The 16,719-nt window shown below is 47.9% G+C and overlaps 1 protein-coding gene across 1 annotated transcript in view; it reads left to right on the top strand.

The window, feature by feature from the left end:
* The window catches only part of Kcng2 (potassium voltage-gated channel modifier subfamily G member 2), a 45,475-nt gene extending 29,116 nt beyond the window's left edge, over positions 1-16,359 (top strand). The window contains exon 3 of the mRNA XM_045143491.1: positions 15,583-16,359. Within this exon, the coding sequence (XP_044999426.1) occupies positions 15,583-16,359 (777 nt within the window). The remainder of the gene's footprint in view (positions 1-15,582) is intronic.
* The last annotated feature ends 360 nt before the right edge of the window (positions 16,360-16,719 follow it).

Here is a 16,719-nt window from a genome sequence, read left to right as displayed (position 1 = left end):
GTGAGACCCTACCTCAAAAAACCAAATTTAAAAAAAAAGTAAAACTTTGGCAGGAAAGCCAATGAGACAACCTTTGATTAGATTAGAGCCTCCAAGTGTGATATCAGAAGTCCATAGAAAAAAAAATGGCCAATTTCACTTCATTAAGATTAAACATGATGAAAGACTGCTGAGGGAATGAAAAGACACGGCTCAGCCTGGGAGAAAATATTTTCAAATCACAAATCTGACAAAGAACATGCAATTAGACTATATAATGAGCTGTAAGAAAACCTAATTTAAAAAGGGACAAAAGATTGGAGCAGACACTTCATCAGAGAGGACATGCCGATGACAAGTGCCTGAGGAGATGCGCACCTCTGGCAGTTACTAGAGACATGCACACTAAATGACCCTGCACACTTCAGAAAGAGGGAAAAAGAGGGAGGATCCTGGCAGGATGGCTGTGCTTGCTTGAAAAGCCTGCTGGCTTAGGTTCAATTCTCCAGCTCCCATGTAAAGTCAGGCATTCATTTCCAGTGGCAAGGGACCCTGGCACATCCATGCACACACATTGTTGCTTGCAAATAAATAAAATATTTTTTCATATCCATTATCTATCATTTACATATCAAATACATGCAGTGATGAGACCAAATATACAGAATTTCCACATTTATATACAGAAATCAACATGGTGCACAATTCAAATCTATCTTACAATCAAGTGTACAAGTTGGAGTATGGCTTTAGAAACTACTAACGATTACTGTGCTAAAGTAACTCACAGGTCCAGAAGTAAACACTGGAATGATGCCGCCACAGCAGCCCTGATCGGCCAGATGCTATTCACTGTGTTTGCAAACCAGATGTGCAGGTAGATGTCTCCAAGAGTGTCCACTGCCAGCCCCCAAACAGCTGAGATGCAGGTTCAAACCATAACAACATACACCCTTGCCATGTTAGACATCTGAAAATAAACCTGGATATCTTCCACACATTTGGGTACATGAGGATGCAAACAAACAGAACAAACATACTGTCAACAAGGTGATGGTTACCAGTATTAGCCAAATGTGCTTCCGGGATAGGTGCCAAAATCCTTGAGCAATTATTATTGGGGTTTTCCCCCTTTCTTTCTTGTTTTGCTTATGTCAGTGTATTGTGAAATTATTTGAAAATTTTTAGGGCGTTCTAGATCAAATGGTCCCAAAAGCAGAATTCAAAAGAGCTTTTGTAAAAGTGACATCTAATTATTCACTCTTTCCTTCTCCTAACCCAAAGTATCTGCTATAAGTAAATATAAGCAAATACCTTGACCTAAAGTCATGCATCCATGCCTTTTTTGTTTGTTTGGTTGGGTTTTCGAGGTAGGGTCTCACTCTAGCTCAGGCTGACCTGGAATTCACTCTGCATTCTCAGGGTGGCCTCAAACTCACGACATTCCTCCTACCTCTGCCTCCCAAGTGCTGGGATTAAAGGCATGAGCCACCACACCTGTCCATTAAAATATATTTTAAAAAGAAAAATAGGATATTTTTTAAAGAAAGAAAGAAAAGGGCTAGAGGGATGGCTTAGTGGTTAAGGTGCTTGCCTGCAAAGCCTAAGGACTCATGTTCCACTTTCCGGGTCCCACATAAGCCAGACACACAGTGGCACAAGCATGCAAAGTCGCACATGCGCACAAGGGAGTGCATGCATCTGCAGTTCAACTGAAGTGGCTGGAAGCCCTGGCGCACCAGTTCTCTCCCTCTCTCTCAGTTTCTCACTCTTGCATTAAAAACAAAAGTCTGGTGGGCTTGCCTCAAAAATAAAAAAAAGAAAAAGAAAGGAAGGAAGGAAGAAGAGAGAGAAAGAAGGGGAGGAAGAGAAAGAGAGGAAGAAGGGAGGGAGGGAAGAAGGAAAGAAGGGAGGAAGAAAGGAAAGAAAGAAGAAAGATGGACAAATGGCTTAGCAGTTAAGGTGCTTGCCTGCAAAGCCAAATGACCCAGATTCAATTCCCCAGGACCCACATAAGCCAGATACACAAGGTGGCACATGTGTCTGGAGTTCGTTTACAGCAGCTGAAGGCCCTGGCATACCTAGACCCACATGCCCATTCTCTCCCTCCCTCTCTCTCTCTCTCCCTCTGTCTTTCTCTCTCAAAAAATAAATACATAAAAATAAAATATTTGAGCCAGGTGTGGTGGCACACGCCTTTAATCCCAGTACTCAGGAGGCAGAGATAGGAGGATCACCGTGAATTCAAAGCCACCCTAGACTACATAGTGAATTCCATGTCAGCCTGGGCTAGAATGAGACCCTACCTTGAAAAACAAAAAAAACATGGGCTGGAGAGATGGCTTAGCGGTTAAGCGCTTGCCTGTGAAGCCTAAGGACCCCGGTTCGAGGCTCGGTTCCCCAGGTCCCACGTTAGCCAGATGCACAAGGGGGCGCACGCGTCTGGAGTTCGTTTGCAGTGGCTGGAAGCCCTGGCATGCCCATTCTCTCTCTCTCCCTCTATCTGTCCTTCTCTCTGTGTCTGTCGCTCTCAAATAAGGAAAGAAAGAAAGAAAGAAAGAAAGAAAGAAAGAAAGAAAGAAAGAAAGAAAGAAAGAAAGAAAGAAAGAAAGAAAGAAAAAGAAAGAAAGAAAAACAAAAACAAAAAAATTAGAAATTAAAATAAAATTAAATATTTGAAAGAAAAGGAGGGCCAGGTGTGGTGGCACATGCCTTTATTTCCAGCCCTTAGGAAGAAGAGGCTCATGTGAAAGATGGATAGGGAAGGGGGACAAAATAAGGTAACAAAAGGAGATTATGCTCAAAATATCCTATATACAATACATAAAAATTATCAATAAAAATGCTATTAAAAAAAGAGGCAGGTTAGCCAGGTGTGGTGTCATGTGCCTTTAATCCCAGCACTCAGGAGGTAGAGGCCGAAGGATCACTGTGAGTTCAAGGCCAGCCTGAGACTACATAGTCAATTACAGGTCAGCCTGGGCTACAGTCAGATCCTACCTAGAAAAATAAAAAGAGAAGAGGAGGGAAGGAGACACATATACACACACATACACATGCATACAATGGGCTATGACTTTTTAAACTATTTTTATTTCTTGGGCTAGAGAGATGTCTCAGTGGTTAAGATGCTTGCCTGCAGAGCCTAACTACCCAGGTTCAATTCCCCAGTACCCATGTAAAGCCTGGTACAAAAAGTGGCACACACAGGCTGGATAGATGGCTTAGCAATTAAGGCGCTTGCCTATGAAGCCTAAGGACCCAAGTTGATTCTCCAGGTCCCACATAAGCCAGACGCACATGGTGGCACATGCATCTGGAGTTTGTTTGCAGTGGCTAGAGGCCCTGGCGCACCCATTGTCTCAACCTTTCTCTCTCCCTCTCTCTCTCTCTGCTTGCAAATAAATAACTAAAAATAATTTAGTGTGTGTGTGTGTGTGTGTGTGTGTGTGTGTGTGTGTGTGTCTGCACATGTCACTGCAAACAACTACCAGATATTTGTGCCACTTTTTGCATCTGGCTTACATGGGTGGCTTAGGGATAGGACCCTGACCAGCAAGCTTTGAAAGCAAGCACTTTTTTACAAAAAAAAAAAATTTTTTTTTTTTTGGTTTTTCGAGGTAGGGTCTCACTCTAGCCCAGGCTGACCTGGAATTCACTATGGAGTCTTAGGGTGGCCTCGAACTCATGGCAGTCCTCCTACCTCTTTATCCCGAGTACTGGGATTAAAGGCGTGTGCCACCACACCCGGCTTTAAAAATGTTTTATTGTTTTTTTTTTTTTTATTTTTAAGAGAGAGAAAGAGGGAGAGAGAGAGAGAATGGGAACACCAGGGCCTTTCAGCTGCTGTGAATGAATGCCAGATGTGTGCGCCCTCTTGTGCACATGTGTGATATTGCATGCTTGTGTGAATTTGAGTCTGGCTATGTGGAACCTGGAGACTCAAACATGCATTCTTAGGCTTTGCAGGCAAGCGCCTTAACTGCTAAGCCATCTCTCCAGCCCCAAGCAAGCACTTTTAACCAATAATCCATCTTCCTAGACACCCCCCCCCCACCGGGCCATGATTTGAAAAGGGAAGCAAACTGGCAGGAGTGAATACTGAGAAGGTTACAAAGCCCCTGGGCTCCAGGTCATACATGTGGGGAGGTAAAGTGGCGCTGCCATTGGGGAGCAGTTGTGGTCTCTTGACAAAGTTAGCCATGCACCGTGTGACCCAGCAGTGCACTCTAGGGGTTCACCCAAAAGAAAGAAAACTGTCCACAGAGAGACTTGTTCATGAATATACATGCCAGCTTCATTTGTGGAGCACAAGCATGCCTCCATGAGTGGACAGTGGAGACACTTCGGTCCCCATGTAACAGGATCAGTGAGTAGCATAAAAGAATAAACTATTGACGCAACAGCATGAGCAAACCTCAGATCACCCTGAGCAGAAACGTGGGTGCCAAAGCCTCAGGCTGAATGCCATCTACATGCCACTCTGAAACAGGCAGGGTCAGCAGCCTCAAGGAAGGACAAGGTAGGCCTAAGGAATCTTAGCATTCGTGGGACCATTGTGAATCATCCCCATGGATGATAGCTCCATTGCATTCACTGTCAAAGCTCGCAGAACCGCACTGGGAAGTGGGACTCTCCTTGTGCAGATGTCTATGGGCTCATTTCTGATCCTCTCCGAGAACCCACTCTCCAGATGGAATTCCCAGGCCAGTGTGGGCGTGCTCTGGGAAGGCTTTTGAATAATATGTGCAAAGTTTATCTGAATGCATGCTTAGCATTCTGGGTCTTCCACGCTTGGCTCCAAAATCTTGGCCTAAGACCCAGCTGACACTTATATGAGAGGAACTGAGCTATTCCTTTTTTTAAAAAAATTAATTATTTTGCAAACAGAAAGAAAATAGGCAAACCAGAGCCTCTTGACATTGCAAACAATTTATATGGGTACTAGGAAATCAAACCTAGGCCATCAGGCTTTGCAAGCAAGTGCCCTTAACCCTGAGCCATCTCTCAAGCCCATATTTCTTTTTGTATAAGAGAGAGCAAGAGAGAGAGAGAACTGGCACGCCAGGGCCTCCAGCCACTGCAGTTGAACTCCAAACGAATGTGCCATCTTGTGCACATGCACAACATTGCACATGCATCACCTTGTGCGTTGGTTTATGTGGGATCTGGGGAGTCAAACATTGGTCCTTAGGCTTTGTAGACATGCACATTAACCACTAAGCCATCTCTCCAGCCCTCTCTATGTCTCTTTAAATAAATAATAAAAGGGATCCTCAGCCAGTATCTGCTCTCACCCCGCCTTCTGCTAGTTAACTCAGCTGCTCTCCTGGGAGGCAGCCAACATCGAGGTCCTGAGCAGTAAGTAACCCCGGGAGCTTATTTGCTATTCTAGAAAGAAAACTGAGGAAAATGAGAAGCAAGCTGGAGCGCCTACCTGGGTTGTACAGAACTATTTATTTTTCATGTAGCGATGTGGCAAGCTGGTGACTAGAAAGGGACTGTGGGCTGAGAAGGGGACAGTGTCTTTTTTCTTGGAGAAGTTCGCTCGTGGGGCTGAGCATTCAAATATAGTTGGCTCTCACATGGATTCCAAGTCGGGCAGAGCAAGGAAGCGAACAACGCGCAAGCAGCAGCATCCCCTGGTCTCTTGGAGGTCCCGGGGGGAGCCTCGGAAGATCAAGTAAAGTAGGGGTGCTCGTGTTTGTAAGGAAAGTGAGAGAGAAAAGCACACCGGACTTGATCTCAACAGCCTGAGACTGTTTATTGAAGCACAGCAAGGGGCTCCCCCCATGGAGGCTGAAGCACTCAGCAGGGGAAGGGGCTGGGCTTATAAGGACAGGAATGGGGTGCAGTGTGGTAGGGGTGGACGAGTAACTGAATAACGACAAGGTCGGGTTTGTTGGCTCTTCCACGATGAGTCAGAGGAGCTGTTTCAATGGTTTTCTGCTGGGTGCAATGTCTCGAATTGTTTCGGCTCCTCAGAGCTTTCTGAGTTAAAGAAAACTCACCAATCGTTCATAAAGAAAGCTCATGAACCCTTCAGTGTTCTTAAAAACATCAGGGCTGATGTTGTGCAAAGCTCCTATCTCCAGCTGTACAGTGGCCCAGCCAGAAGAAGGTGAAGGTCAGGGCTGAGCGGCCACACTTGCTCCTCACCTAACCTAGACAGCCAGACTACACCCCACCTCACTATTAGTGCAGGCCCAGCCGCCTGTCCTCCAGGGCTCTCAGCCAGCCTATACCTCTGGAGAGCATACACCCCAAGAATCCAGTGAGTGAGTGGCTGGTCTCACCCCTCTGGGTGCTGCCCTGTCCAGGCCAATGATCACTTCTTGTCTAAAGATTTAAAAACAAATTGGGGGCTGGAGAGATGGTTTAGCGGCTAAGTGATTGCCTGTGAAGCCTAAGGACCCAGGTTCAAGGACCCAGGACTCACAAAAGACAGATGCAAAAGGAGGTGCAGGCATCTGGAGTTCATTTGCAGTGGTTGGAGGCCCTGGTGCACACCTATTCTCTCTCTCTCTCTCTCTCTCTCTCTCTCTCTCTCTCTCTCTCTCTCTCTCTCCCCACCCCTCTTTCTCTCTCTGTTGCTCTCAAATAAATAAATAAAAATTAAAAAAAAGGATTTAAAAAATTATTAGAGAGAGAAAGAGGCAGACACAGAGAGAGAATGGGTGCTCCTGGGCTGCTGCAAATGAACTCCAGATGCATGCACCACCTTGCATGCATCTGGCTTATGTGGCTCCTGGGGCATCAAACCTAGGTCCTTAGGCTTCACAGGCAAACACATTAACCACTAAGCCATCTCTCCAGCCTGCCAGTGATCACTTCTGTTCTCACCCATCCTGCCCTGCCCAACTGAGTGCATGCAACTTTGTTTTCATTCATACATTCTCTTCCAGTGACAAACCTTTCTGTAGCCCTCAGCCCCAGGACCCAGTGCCACACAGACCTCCCAGGCTGCTAGCTCCATTCCAGACTCTCCTGATCATCGCCTCCCCTGGGGAAAAGCCTGCCTCTGCTGGGGCCAGGAGGTCACCAGAGACAGACAGGGCAGAGATCAGGGCTGCAGCCTAGTGGCCATCGTTGGCACAGAGAAAGAAAAAAATCGAAAACTGAGATTTCCTTTCTTATTTCTTATTTTTGTTTATTTTATTTATTTATTTATTAGTTTTTCGAAGTAGGGTCTCACTCTGGCCCAGGATGACCTGGAATTCACTATGTAGTCTCAGGGTAGCCTCGAACTCATGTTGATCCTCCTACCTCTGCCTCCCAAGTGCTGGGATTAAAGGTGTGCGCCACCACGCCCAGCTCCTTTATTATTTCTTTAAGTTTGCTACATGGAGCTGAACAATGCCGCGGTTTCTGGGGACATCAGATCCAGGGGGGACAGGAAAGTTACAGTAGTGAGTTACTCCACCTGGGCGCTGTGCAGGGAGTGGAATTCCCTAAACTGATTGATATTCCCGCTTGTTCGGGCAGACAAGAGCTAACTTGCTCCATTTCACACAAACACCACAGGGGACATGAAGCAGTTATGAGGATGAAAATTGGAGCCCTTCCCACCAGCGGGGATGGAAACCACGTGAACTTTAGTCATTTTCCTCACCACAGAACTACTTACCTAACTTTCAGGGAACAGCTCGATCTCCCCACAATCCCATATGACCCCAGCCCCTACCCTGACAGATCAGAAAGTCAATATTCTCACAGGGTTTGCCTGCCCTTGACCAGCCACCCAGGATCAGGTCATGGAAAAAAGCCTAGAGGATCCCTTAGCAGCAACTCAGAGCCCATGAGGCAGCTCCCTGGTGTCTTGCAGCATGAAGCCTCAGTGGTGAGGTCCCTGTCCAGACCTCTGACCCTCGGGCCTCCACAGCTCACAACCGCACACATGGAGCCACAGCCTGCCAAATCATGAAAAGCACATTGAGGAAAAGTACCAGTAAAAGCCAAATAAAATCACATGGCCAGAGAGAGGCTCTCGGGGGCAATCAAGGCTGAATACGACTTACTTCTGTCCTGATTTTGGCCAAGTAGGACAGATGCATCAGATCATGATGGATCAGGGTCTGCCTTCTGGGTTGAGAGTTCCAGAAACTGCTCCCTTGGACAAATCTCCTTGGCTATCTGTGACTTTTGGTGGGGCAGTAGGAGCAGGGGTTGCTGAGGTGGCTGTAGATCTTGGTCCTTCCTCCATCACTGACTGACAATGACCCATAGTGACTCAGAAGACACATGCAGGGTCCTGGGATACCCTCTGTCTCAAGATTCCCCAAACCTCCAGGGACATTGAGTTTGTTCCCTCCTCACCTCCACGGGACCAGAGTGGGATTAGCCATGATTCCCAGGATGGCTTTAGGATAGTATTTTTGAGGTCAGACTGCCTGGTTCAGATCCCATGTGGGTTCCCTGGGTAAGGGCAGGGAACCCTGAGACATTGTTGGCAAATTGAAATATGCATGAGTGGGTAGCTGGAGAGATGGCTCAGCAGTTAAGGCACTTGCCTGCAAAACCTAATGACTCAGGGTTTAATTCCCCAGGACCCACATAAACCCAAATGCACAAAGTGACGTATGCCTCTGGAATTCATTTGCAGTGGCTACAAGCCCTGTCATGTACATCCCTCCTCTCTCTCTCTCTCTCCCCCGCCAAAAGGAAATGTGCTGGGTGTGGTAGCACACGTCTTTAATCCCAGCACTCAGGAGGCAGAGGTAGGAGGATCACCATGAGTTTGAGGCCACCCTGAGACTCCATAGTGAATTTCAGGTCAGCCTGGGCTAGAGTGAAACCCTACCTTGAAAAACCAAAAGAAAAAAAAAGAAAGAAAGAAATGTGGGTTGGAGAGATGGCTTAGCGGTTAAGGCATTTGCCTGCAAAGCCAAAGGACCTCAGTTCAATTCCCCAGGACCCACTTAAGCCAGATGCACAAGGTGGCACATGCATCTAGAGTTCGTTTGCAGTGGCTGGAGGCCCTAGCATGCCCATTTCTCCCTCTCTCTCTCTCTCTCTCTCTCTCTCTCTCTCTCTCACTTTATCAAATAACTAAATACATAAATAAATAAAATTTATTTTTAAAAATAAGGAAATGTGCATCAGGATTTCCTCACACAAGTTCGAGGCTAAAGTCTCTTCACTTCATGTATCTGGGTTTGGCAAGGACACTGGCAGCGATGAACATCTCTGTGGCTGCAGACACCAGCAACAACAGTCTGGCCAGGAGAGGCCTGTTCACAGGGCCTGAGCTGGAGGGACTCCCTCCGGTGTGAATGCAGCCACTGCCTCTCTCATCAATAGGCACCTGAGCCCATGGCCAGTCACACAACAGGACAGTAGTTAACCTGGAGCCAAGGTGGAAGTACCAGCAACCCCAGAAGTGAGAGGAAGAGGAAAAGGCTCAGTATAGGCCACTCTGAGCCACACTGGGATGGGCACTGTAGAGCAGAGAGGTTTGGGCATCAGCTTCCAGTATTCCTTAATTTTCTTTTGTTTATTTTTTATTTATTTGAGAGTGATAGGCAGGCAGAGAAAGAAGTAGAGAGAGAGAGAATGAGTGGGCACGCCAGGGCCTCCAGCCACTGCAAATGAACTCCACACACATGCGCCCCCATGTGCATCTGACTAACGTGGGTCCTGAGGAATCGAGCCTCAAACCGGGGTCCTTAGGCTTCATAGGCAAGCGCCTAACCGCTGAACCATTTCTCCAGCCAGCTTCCAGTATTCTTTGCACAGCCCTACACAGAACAGCCCACTCAGCCCTGTGGGGTTCCGCCCACCTGCATCCCTCTAAGTTATCTTCGGTCATTAGTTGTTGTCCCCCAAAACTTGGTGACCACCAAAGCTCCAGACCTGTCCTGAGTAGAGATGTCCTTAAAGAAGGCTTCAGGCCCTATCATTCTCTGTTCAGAGGCACCTGCCTTGTGCCCACCAGGCCTTGGACATAAGGCTTCCTTCTGTCTCCAGATGCTCATTGTCAAGATTTGCCCCCACTGTGAGAGGTGACCTGATGACGCAGAACAGGTGTGACCACGTAGAGTCAGGGGTTATGAGCAGCAATGGTCTCTGGGCTATGGTGAGATCACGGCAGGGTAGGGATCATTAGGTTAGCTGTGGTACCTTTGAGAGGTTGTCTGTGGCTCGCTGCCAACCCCAGCAAGATAACTGCCATCTACACATGCCACCCCAAGCATGTAGCCCAATGGTGGGGTACCCACCACCACCTCTGTTGTCCAGCCAGCTACACATTCTGGCGTTTGCCTAGAGATGAAATATTTTTAGCAAAAAATAAAAAAATAATAATTTTGGTTTTTCGAGGTAGATCTGGCTGTAGCCCAGGCTGATCTGGAATTCACCATGTAGTCTCAGGGTGGTCTCAAACTCACGGCGATCCTCCTACCTCTGCCTCCCGAGGGCTGGGATTAAAGGCGTGCGCCACCACGCCCGGCTAGTCAAAATATTTTTATTGAGCTATAATTCACATACCACACAGTTAACACATTGAAAGTATCCAATTCCATGAGTTTTAGTGCATTCATACAGCTCTGTAGTCATCACCTCAGCCAATTTCAAGAGAGTTCCAGCAGATATAAAAATTAAAATTAAAAAACCCTGTCTCTGGGGACATGGCTCAGTGGGAAAAAGCTTGCCTTGCCCTGCAAGCATGAGTACCTGCCTTCAGATTAAAATCAGACACCTTGGCGGAAAGAATGCAAGAGCCGAAGGAAGGGCAGGACTCCATACAACATGCTCCCTCCAGACACAAAGTGGCCTGGATATCCATGGCCTCACAGTGCCTGACACTACCTGCATAAGACCATCATCAGAGGAGGAAAAGATCAAGACATCAAAAGTAAAAGAGAGACTGATTGAGATGGGGAGGGGGTATGATGGAGAGTGGAGTTTCAAAGGGGTAAGTGGGGGAAGGGAGGGTATCACCATGGGGTATTTTTTATAATCATAGAAGCTGTTAATAAAAAAAAATTTTAAATTAAAAAAAAACCAGACACCTTAAGTTATCCTCTGACCTCCATGAACGCGTGCCGTGGCACACTCGCTCACATTCATACGCATGTACACAAACACGGAGGGCCCTGTGTCCCCAGAACCATGATGCCACCAGCCCCTGGCAGCCACTAATTCCCTTTCTGTCCCTTTCCATTTTCTTATTTTGAACTTAGATAGGAATTGGAACACAGAGCACGTGGTCCTTTGTAACTGGCTTCTTTCACACCTCGTTTCTGGGGTCCACGTGTGACACTGTCACACCCCGTTGTGTTTATCGTTTCATCCACGGAATGACAGTTGGGTCATTCTGCCTCTTAAAACTCGTGTATGAGGTTCTGTGCTGACATGCTTCGTTTCTCCAACAACTACCTATAAATGGAACTGTTGGGTCAGATGGCAGCGCTCCTTAATCATTTGAGGGGCTGCCAGAATGTTCTCTAGAGTGACTGTATGAGAGTTCTCATTTCTCCATGTTCCCACCAACACTCACTGGTGTTGGGATTTGTGGTTGTAGCCATTCCACTCTGTGTGGCTGTGCATTTCCTTCAGGACGAATGACCACGAGGCTTCCCGTGTGCCCATGAGACGTGTGCCTTCTTTGCTGTTGTGATGGGCTTTTAAATGATCGTTTTCAGACTGACTGTTGCACGTTTATAGAGGTAAAGATGGACTTTTGTGTATTGCATCTCATGGCCTTCAACATTGCTGAACTTATTTCTTTTTTTAAAAAATTATTTGGGCTGGAGAGATGGCTTAGCGGTTAAGCGCTTGCCTGTGAAGCCTAAGGACCCCGGTTCGAGGCTCGTTACCCAGGTCCCACGTTAGCCAGATGCACAAGGGGGCGCACGCGTCTGGAGTTTGCAGAGGCTGGAAGCCCTGGCGCGCCCATTCTCTCTCTCTCTTCCTCTATCTGTCTTTCTCTCTGTGTCTGTCGCTCTCAAATAAATAAATAATAATTTTAAAAAATATATTTTAAAAAATATATATATTTTTTTTAATTATTTTATTTATTTGAGAGAGAGAGAGAGAGATAGAAATAGGCAGGTAGAGAGAGTGAGAGAATGGGTGCACCAGGGCCTCCAGCCACTATAAACAAATTCTGGATGCATATACCCCCTTGTGCATCTGGCTCACTTGGGTCCTGGGGAATCAAACCTGGCTCCTTTGGCTTTGCAGGCAAACGCCTTAACCACTAAGCCATCTCTCCAGCCCCTGAACTTATTAACTCTAATGTTTGTTTTGTTTTCAGTGGCTTCCTTAGGCACTTTATTCTGAATTCATAGTCATGGTAATGGACTTTTGTATATTGTGTCTCATATCCTTCAACATTGCTGAACTTATTTCTTAACTCTAATATTGGTTTTGTTTTCTTTTCAGTGGCTTCCTTGGGCTTTTTCCCCCACCTGATTACATAGTCATGGCACTTGTGAACACAGGCTGTTTCTTAAATACCTTTTATTTATTGGTGCCTTTTTTTTTTTTTTTTTAATAATTGCTTTGGCTTGAACCTCCAGGATTCCTTGGCTAGAAATAACAAGAGCAAATCTGGGTGTCTGATCTTTATTTATGAGGCTAATAGGATGAATTACATTAATCAGTTGCTAATGCAGATGCTAAGTCAACCTTGCTTCCCTGGGGTGGGGGGAAGAATCCCTGCTCCACATGGTTTCTAAGCTTTCTTCCCTGCTGCTGCATTCAGTTTGCTACTATTTTGTTTAAGCCTCCTCCTCCCCCATCCCTTTGTTGTTCTTGGGTTTTTGGAAGCAAGATCTCAGGTAGCCCAGCCTAGCCTCAAACTCAGTAAGTTGCCAAGGATAGTCTTGGTCTTGAATTCCTGATCCTTCTGCCTCCAGCTTCCGAGTGATGAAATTGGGCTGGAGAGATACAGGTGTGAATCTTGTTTGAGCTTTATTTAAGAGAGAGAAAATGGGCACACCAGGCCTCTAGCCACTACAAACAAACTCCAGATGCATGCGCCACATTGTGCCTCTGTCTTACATGAGTACTAGGGATTTGAACCTACGTCCTTAGGGGTGGCAGGCAAGCAAACACCTTAACCACTAAGCCATTTCTCCAGCTCGAGCCTTACTTCCTACAAGTCAGTCTCTCCTTTCCTTCTTTTTTTTTTTTTTTTCCTGCTTCTTCCTCTCTCCCATCTCTCCCATGTTTCTTTCTTTTTTGTTCTTGACACAAGGGTGATCCTCCTGCCTCAGCCTCAAATGCTAGGATTGTAGGCATTGTTTGAACTTCTTACATAAGAGTTCTTGGTCTGTAGTTTTCTTTCTTTCTTTCTTTCTTTCTTTCTTTCTTTCTTTCTTTCCTTCTTTTTTTCTTTCTTTCTCTCTTTTTTAGGTAAGATTCCACTCTAGCCCAGGCTGACCTGCAATTCACTATGTAGTCTTCTCAGGCTGGCCTCGAACTCACAGCAGGCAATCCTCCTACCTTTCCTCCTGAGCGCTGGGATTAAAGATGTGCACCACCATGCTCGGCTTGTGTTACTTTTTTTTTTAAATTATTTATTTATTTACTTATTTGAGAGCGACAGTCACAGAGAGAAAGACAGATAGAGGGAGAGAGAGAGAATGGGAGCGCCAGGGCTTCCAGCCTCTGCAAACGAACTCCAGACGAGTGCGCCCCCTTGTGCATCTGGCTAACGTGGGACCTGGGGAACCGAGCCTCGAACCGGGGTCCTTAGGCTTCACAGGCAAGCACTTAACCGCTAAGCCATCTCTCCAGCCCGGCTTGTGTTACTTTTAAGAAATATATTTACTTGCAAGTGGAGAGAGAGAGAGACAGAGAGAGAGAGAGAACAGGCATGCCAGGGCCTCTAACTTCTGCAAACTCTAGATGCAAGTGCTACTTTGTGCATCTGGCTTTACATGGGCACCAAGGAATGGAATTGTGGCCAGCAGTATTGTAACCAAGAGCCATTAACCACTGCATCATCTGAGCTTTAAACACTGAGCTTGCTTGCAGAGCTCGGATCAGTTCCCTAGGACCCACATAAAGCAGATGCACAAAGTGGTACATGTAACTAGAGTTTATTTATTTATTTGCAATGGAAAGAGGCCCTGGTGTACCTATTCTTTTCTGTCTCCCTCCCTCCTTCTTTCTTCCTCTCGTTTAAAAAGAACTACCTTTTGGCTTTTTAGGTCTCTTCTCTGTTCCATCCATTCCTCCTCTACTCTCTTCCTTCTGCTCACTGTAGGTTATTGCCTCTCCTTTTTCCAGTTGTCTCAAGTAGAATATTATATTACTTATTCCAGAATCTTCTTGCTGGTAGGCGCCCCACCCATCAAGTCAGAAATTCTCAGCAGTCAGTGATTGCAGGTTTTAAGTGACTTTTCAGTGTCCTGGATCAACCTGATCATCTGCTGTCCTGTCAGAAACGATGTCCAACCAAATCAATCTTTCTCTGTCTCGCTGTCTTTCTCTCTCCTGCCTGTCTGTCTCTGTCTCTGTCTCTCTCTCTCCATACACACACACACACACACAGAGACATATATATGATCTGGAGAATATGTGTGTATGTGTGTATTTAGGATCTGGAGGCTATATGTATAGATAGATATAGATACAGAGAGAGAGAGAAAAAAGGAGGAGGAGGAGGAACTGGGAAGATGATTCAGTGGCTAAAGGCACTTCCTTGCAAAGCCTGTCCACTGGGGTTTGATTCCTAGTATCCATGTAAAGCCAGACACACAAAGTGGCACATGTGTCTTTACAACAGCAAGAGGTCCTGATGTGCTCATATTCTCTCTCTCCTCTCTCTCAACTAAAAATATTTTTATTTATTGATTTATTTGACAGAGAAAGAGGGAGAGAGAGAAAATGGGCACACCAGGGCCTCCAGCTACTGCAAACAAACTCCAGATGCATGCGTCCCTTTGTGCATCTGGCTAATGTGGGTCCTGGGGAATGGAACCTGAGTCCTTTGGCCTTCCAGGCAAACGCCTTAACCATTAAGCCATCCCTCCGGCCCCAAAAATATTTTTAAACAGGAATTTGGGGGGGGGGACTGGAGAGATGGCTTAGTGGTTAAGGCTTGCCTTCGAAGCCTAGGACCCAGGTTCGATTCTCCAGTACCGACATAAGCCAGATGCACATGGTGGCCCATGCGTCTCTCTCTCTCTCTCTCCCTCTCTCTCTCTCCCTTCTCTCTCTCTCATAAATATGTAGTCTCAGAGAGGCCTCAAACTCAAGGCAATCCACCTACCTCGGCCTCCCAAGTGCTAGGATGAAAGGCGTGCGCCACCACACCCGGCCAAACAAACAGTTTTAAAAAACGGAATTTTTAGCCGGGCGTAATGGCGCACGCTTTTCATCCTAGCAATCGGGGAGGCCGAGATAGGAGAATCGCTGTGAGTTCGAGGCTAGCCTGAGACTAAATTCCAGGTCATCGTGAACTAGAACGAGACCCTGTCTCGGCGGGGGGGGGGGGGAACCCATGATATTTTTATTCTACAACTCCCCATTTCCCCTCATCCCCCCCCCCCGGGCTTTCTGTGCGTGTCCACCAAACATCCCTGCGTTCCCATGCCCCCCCCCAACCAAGGTGTCCCTCGCTCTTCTTCTTCCTCCTCTTCTCCTTCGTAGGGCGAGTGCTCAGCCAAGTGCCGCAACTTGTTCGTGTTGGAGACGGTGTGCGTGGCCTGGTTCTCCTTCGAGTTTCTGCTGCGCTCCCTGCAGGCCGAGAGCAAGTGCGCCTTCCTGCGGACGCCACTGGCCATCATCGACATCCTGGCCATCCTGCCCTTCTACGTGTCCCTGCTCGCCGGCCTGGCGACGGGCCCCACGGGGAGCAAGCTGCTGGAGCGCGCGGGGCTGGCGCTGCGGCTGCTGCGCGCGCTGCGCGTGCTGTACGTGATGCGCCTGGCGCGCCACTCGCTGGGGCTGCGCTCGCTGGGTCTCACCGTGCGCCGCTGCGCGCGCGAGTTCGGGCTGCTGCTGCTCTTCCTGTGCGTGGCCATGGCCCTCTTCGCGCCGCTCGTGCACTTGGCCGAGCGCGAGCTGGGCGCCCGCCGCGACTTCTCCAGCGTGCCGGCCAGCTACTGGTGGGCGGTCATCTCCATGACCACCGTGGGCTACGGGGACATGGTACCGCGCAGTCTGCCCGGGCAGGTGGTGGCGCTGAGCAGCATCCTCAGCGGCATCCTGCTCATGGCCTTCCCGGTCACCTCCATCTTCCACACCTTCTCCCGCTCTTACTCGGAACTCAAGGAGCAGCAGCAGCGAGCCGCCAGCCCCGCGCAGGCCCTGCGCGACGACAGCACGCGCTCGGCCAGCGCCACCGAGGACAGCTCGCAGGGCCCCGAGAGCGCGGGCGGCGGCGGCGGCGGCGTGGGCAGCTCTCCCGGCTCGGTGGGGACCTGAAGCGGGATGTTCCGTGGAAAGCCTGTGGGGGGGGAGAGTCAAGGATGACCCCCCGCTCCCCACACAACCCCAAAGCTTCGCACAGCCTGGAGGACACCATAGCCCGGTCCTCCTCATTTTCCACTCTAGTTTTAAATTGTCCTTGGCTAACTAAAAAGAAATAAATTTAGTGAGGCCCAGCAATGCCGGGTCTTAAAGCAAATGACAGCCCTTTAGTCCGACCCTAGCCCTTCCTTGCTCCTCACCCAGGGGAGTCCCTTGCTGCTCACCCTATGACTGACCCTCAGCGGGACTGCCCAGTGTGGAGGCTGCGTGACCACACCCAGTCCCCTAGTTCTAAAGCCTGAGAAACTCCCATTT

Source organism: Jaculus jaculus, chromosome 2, assembly GCF_020740685.1.
Source record: "Jaculus jaculus isolate mJacJac1 chromosome 2, mJacJac1.mat.Y.cur, whole genome shotgun sequence".
NCBI lineage: Eukaryota > Metazoa > Chordata > Mammalia > Rodentia > Dipodidae > Jaculus > Jaculus jaculus.
Note: the sequence above shows the minus strand (reverse complement) of the source record. Positions and strands in the feature narration are given on the sequence as shown.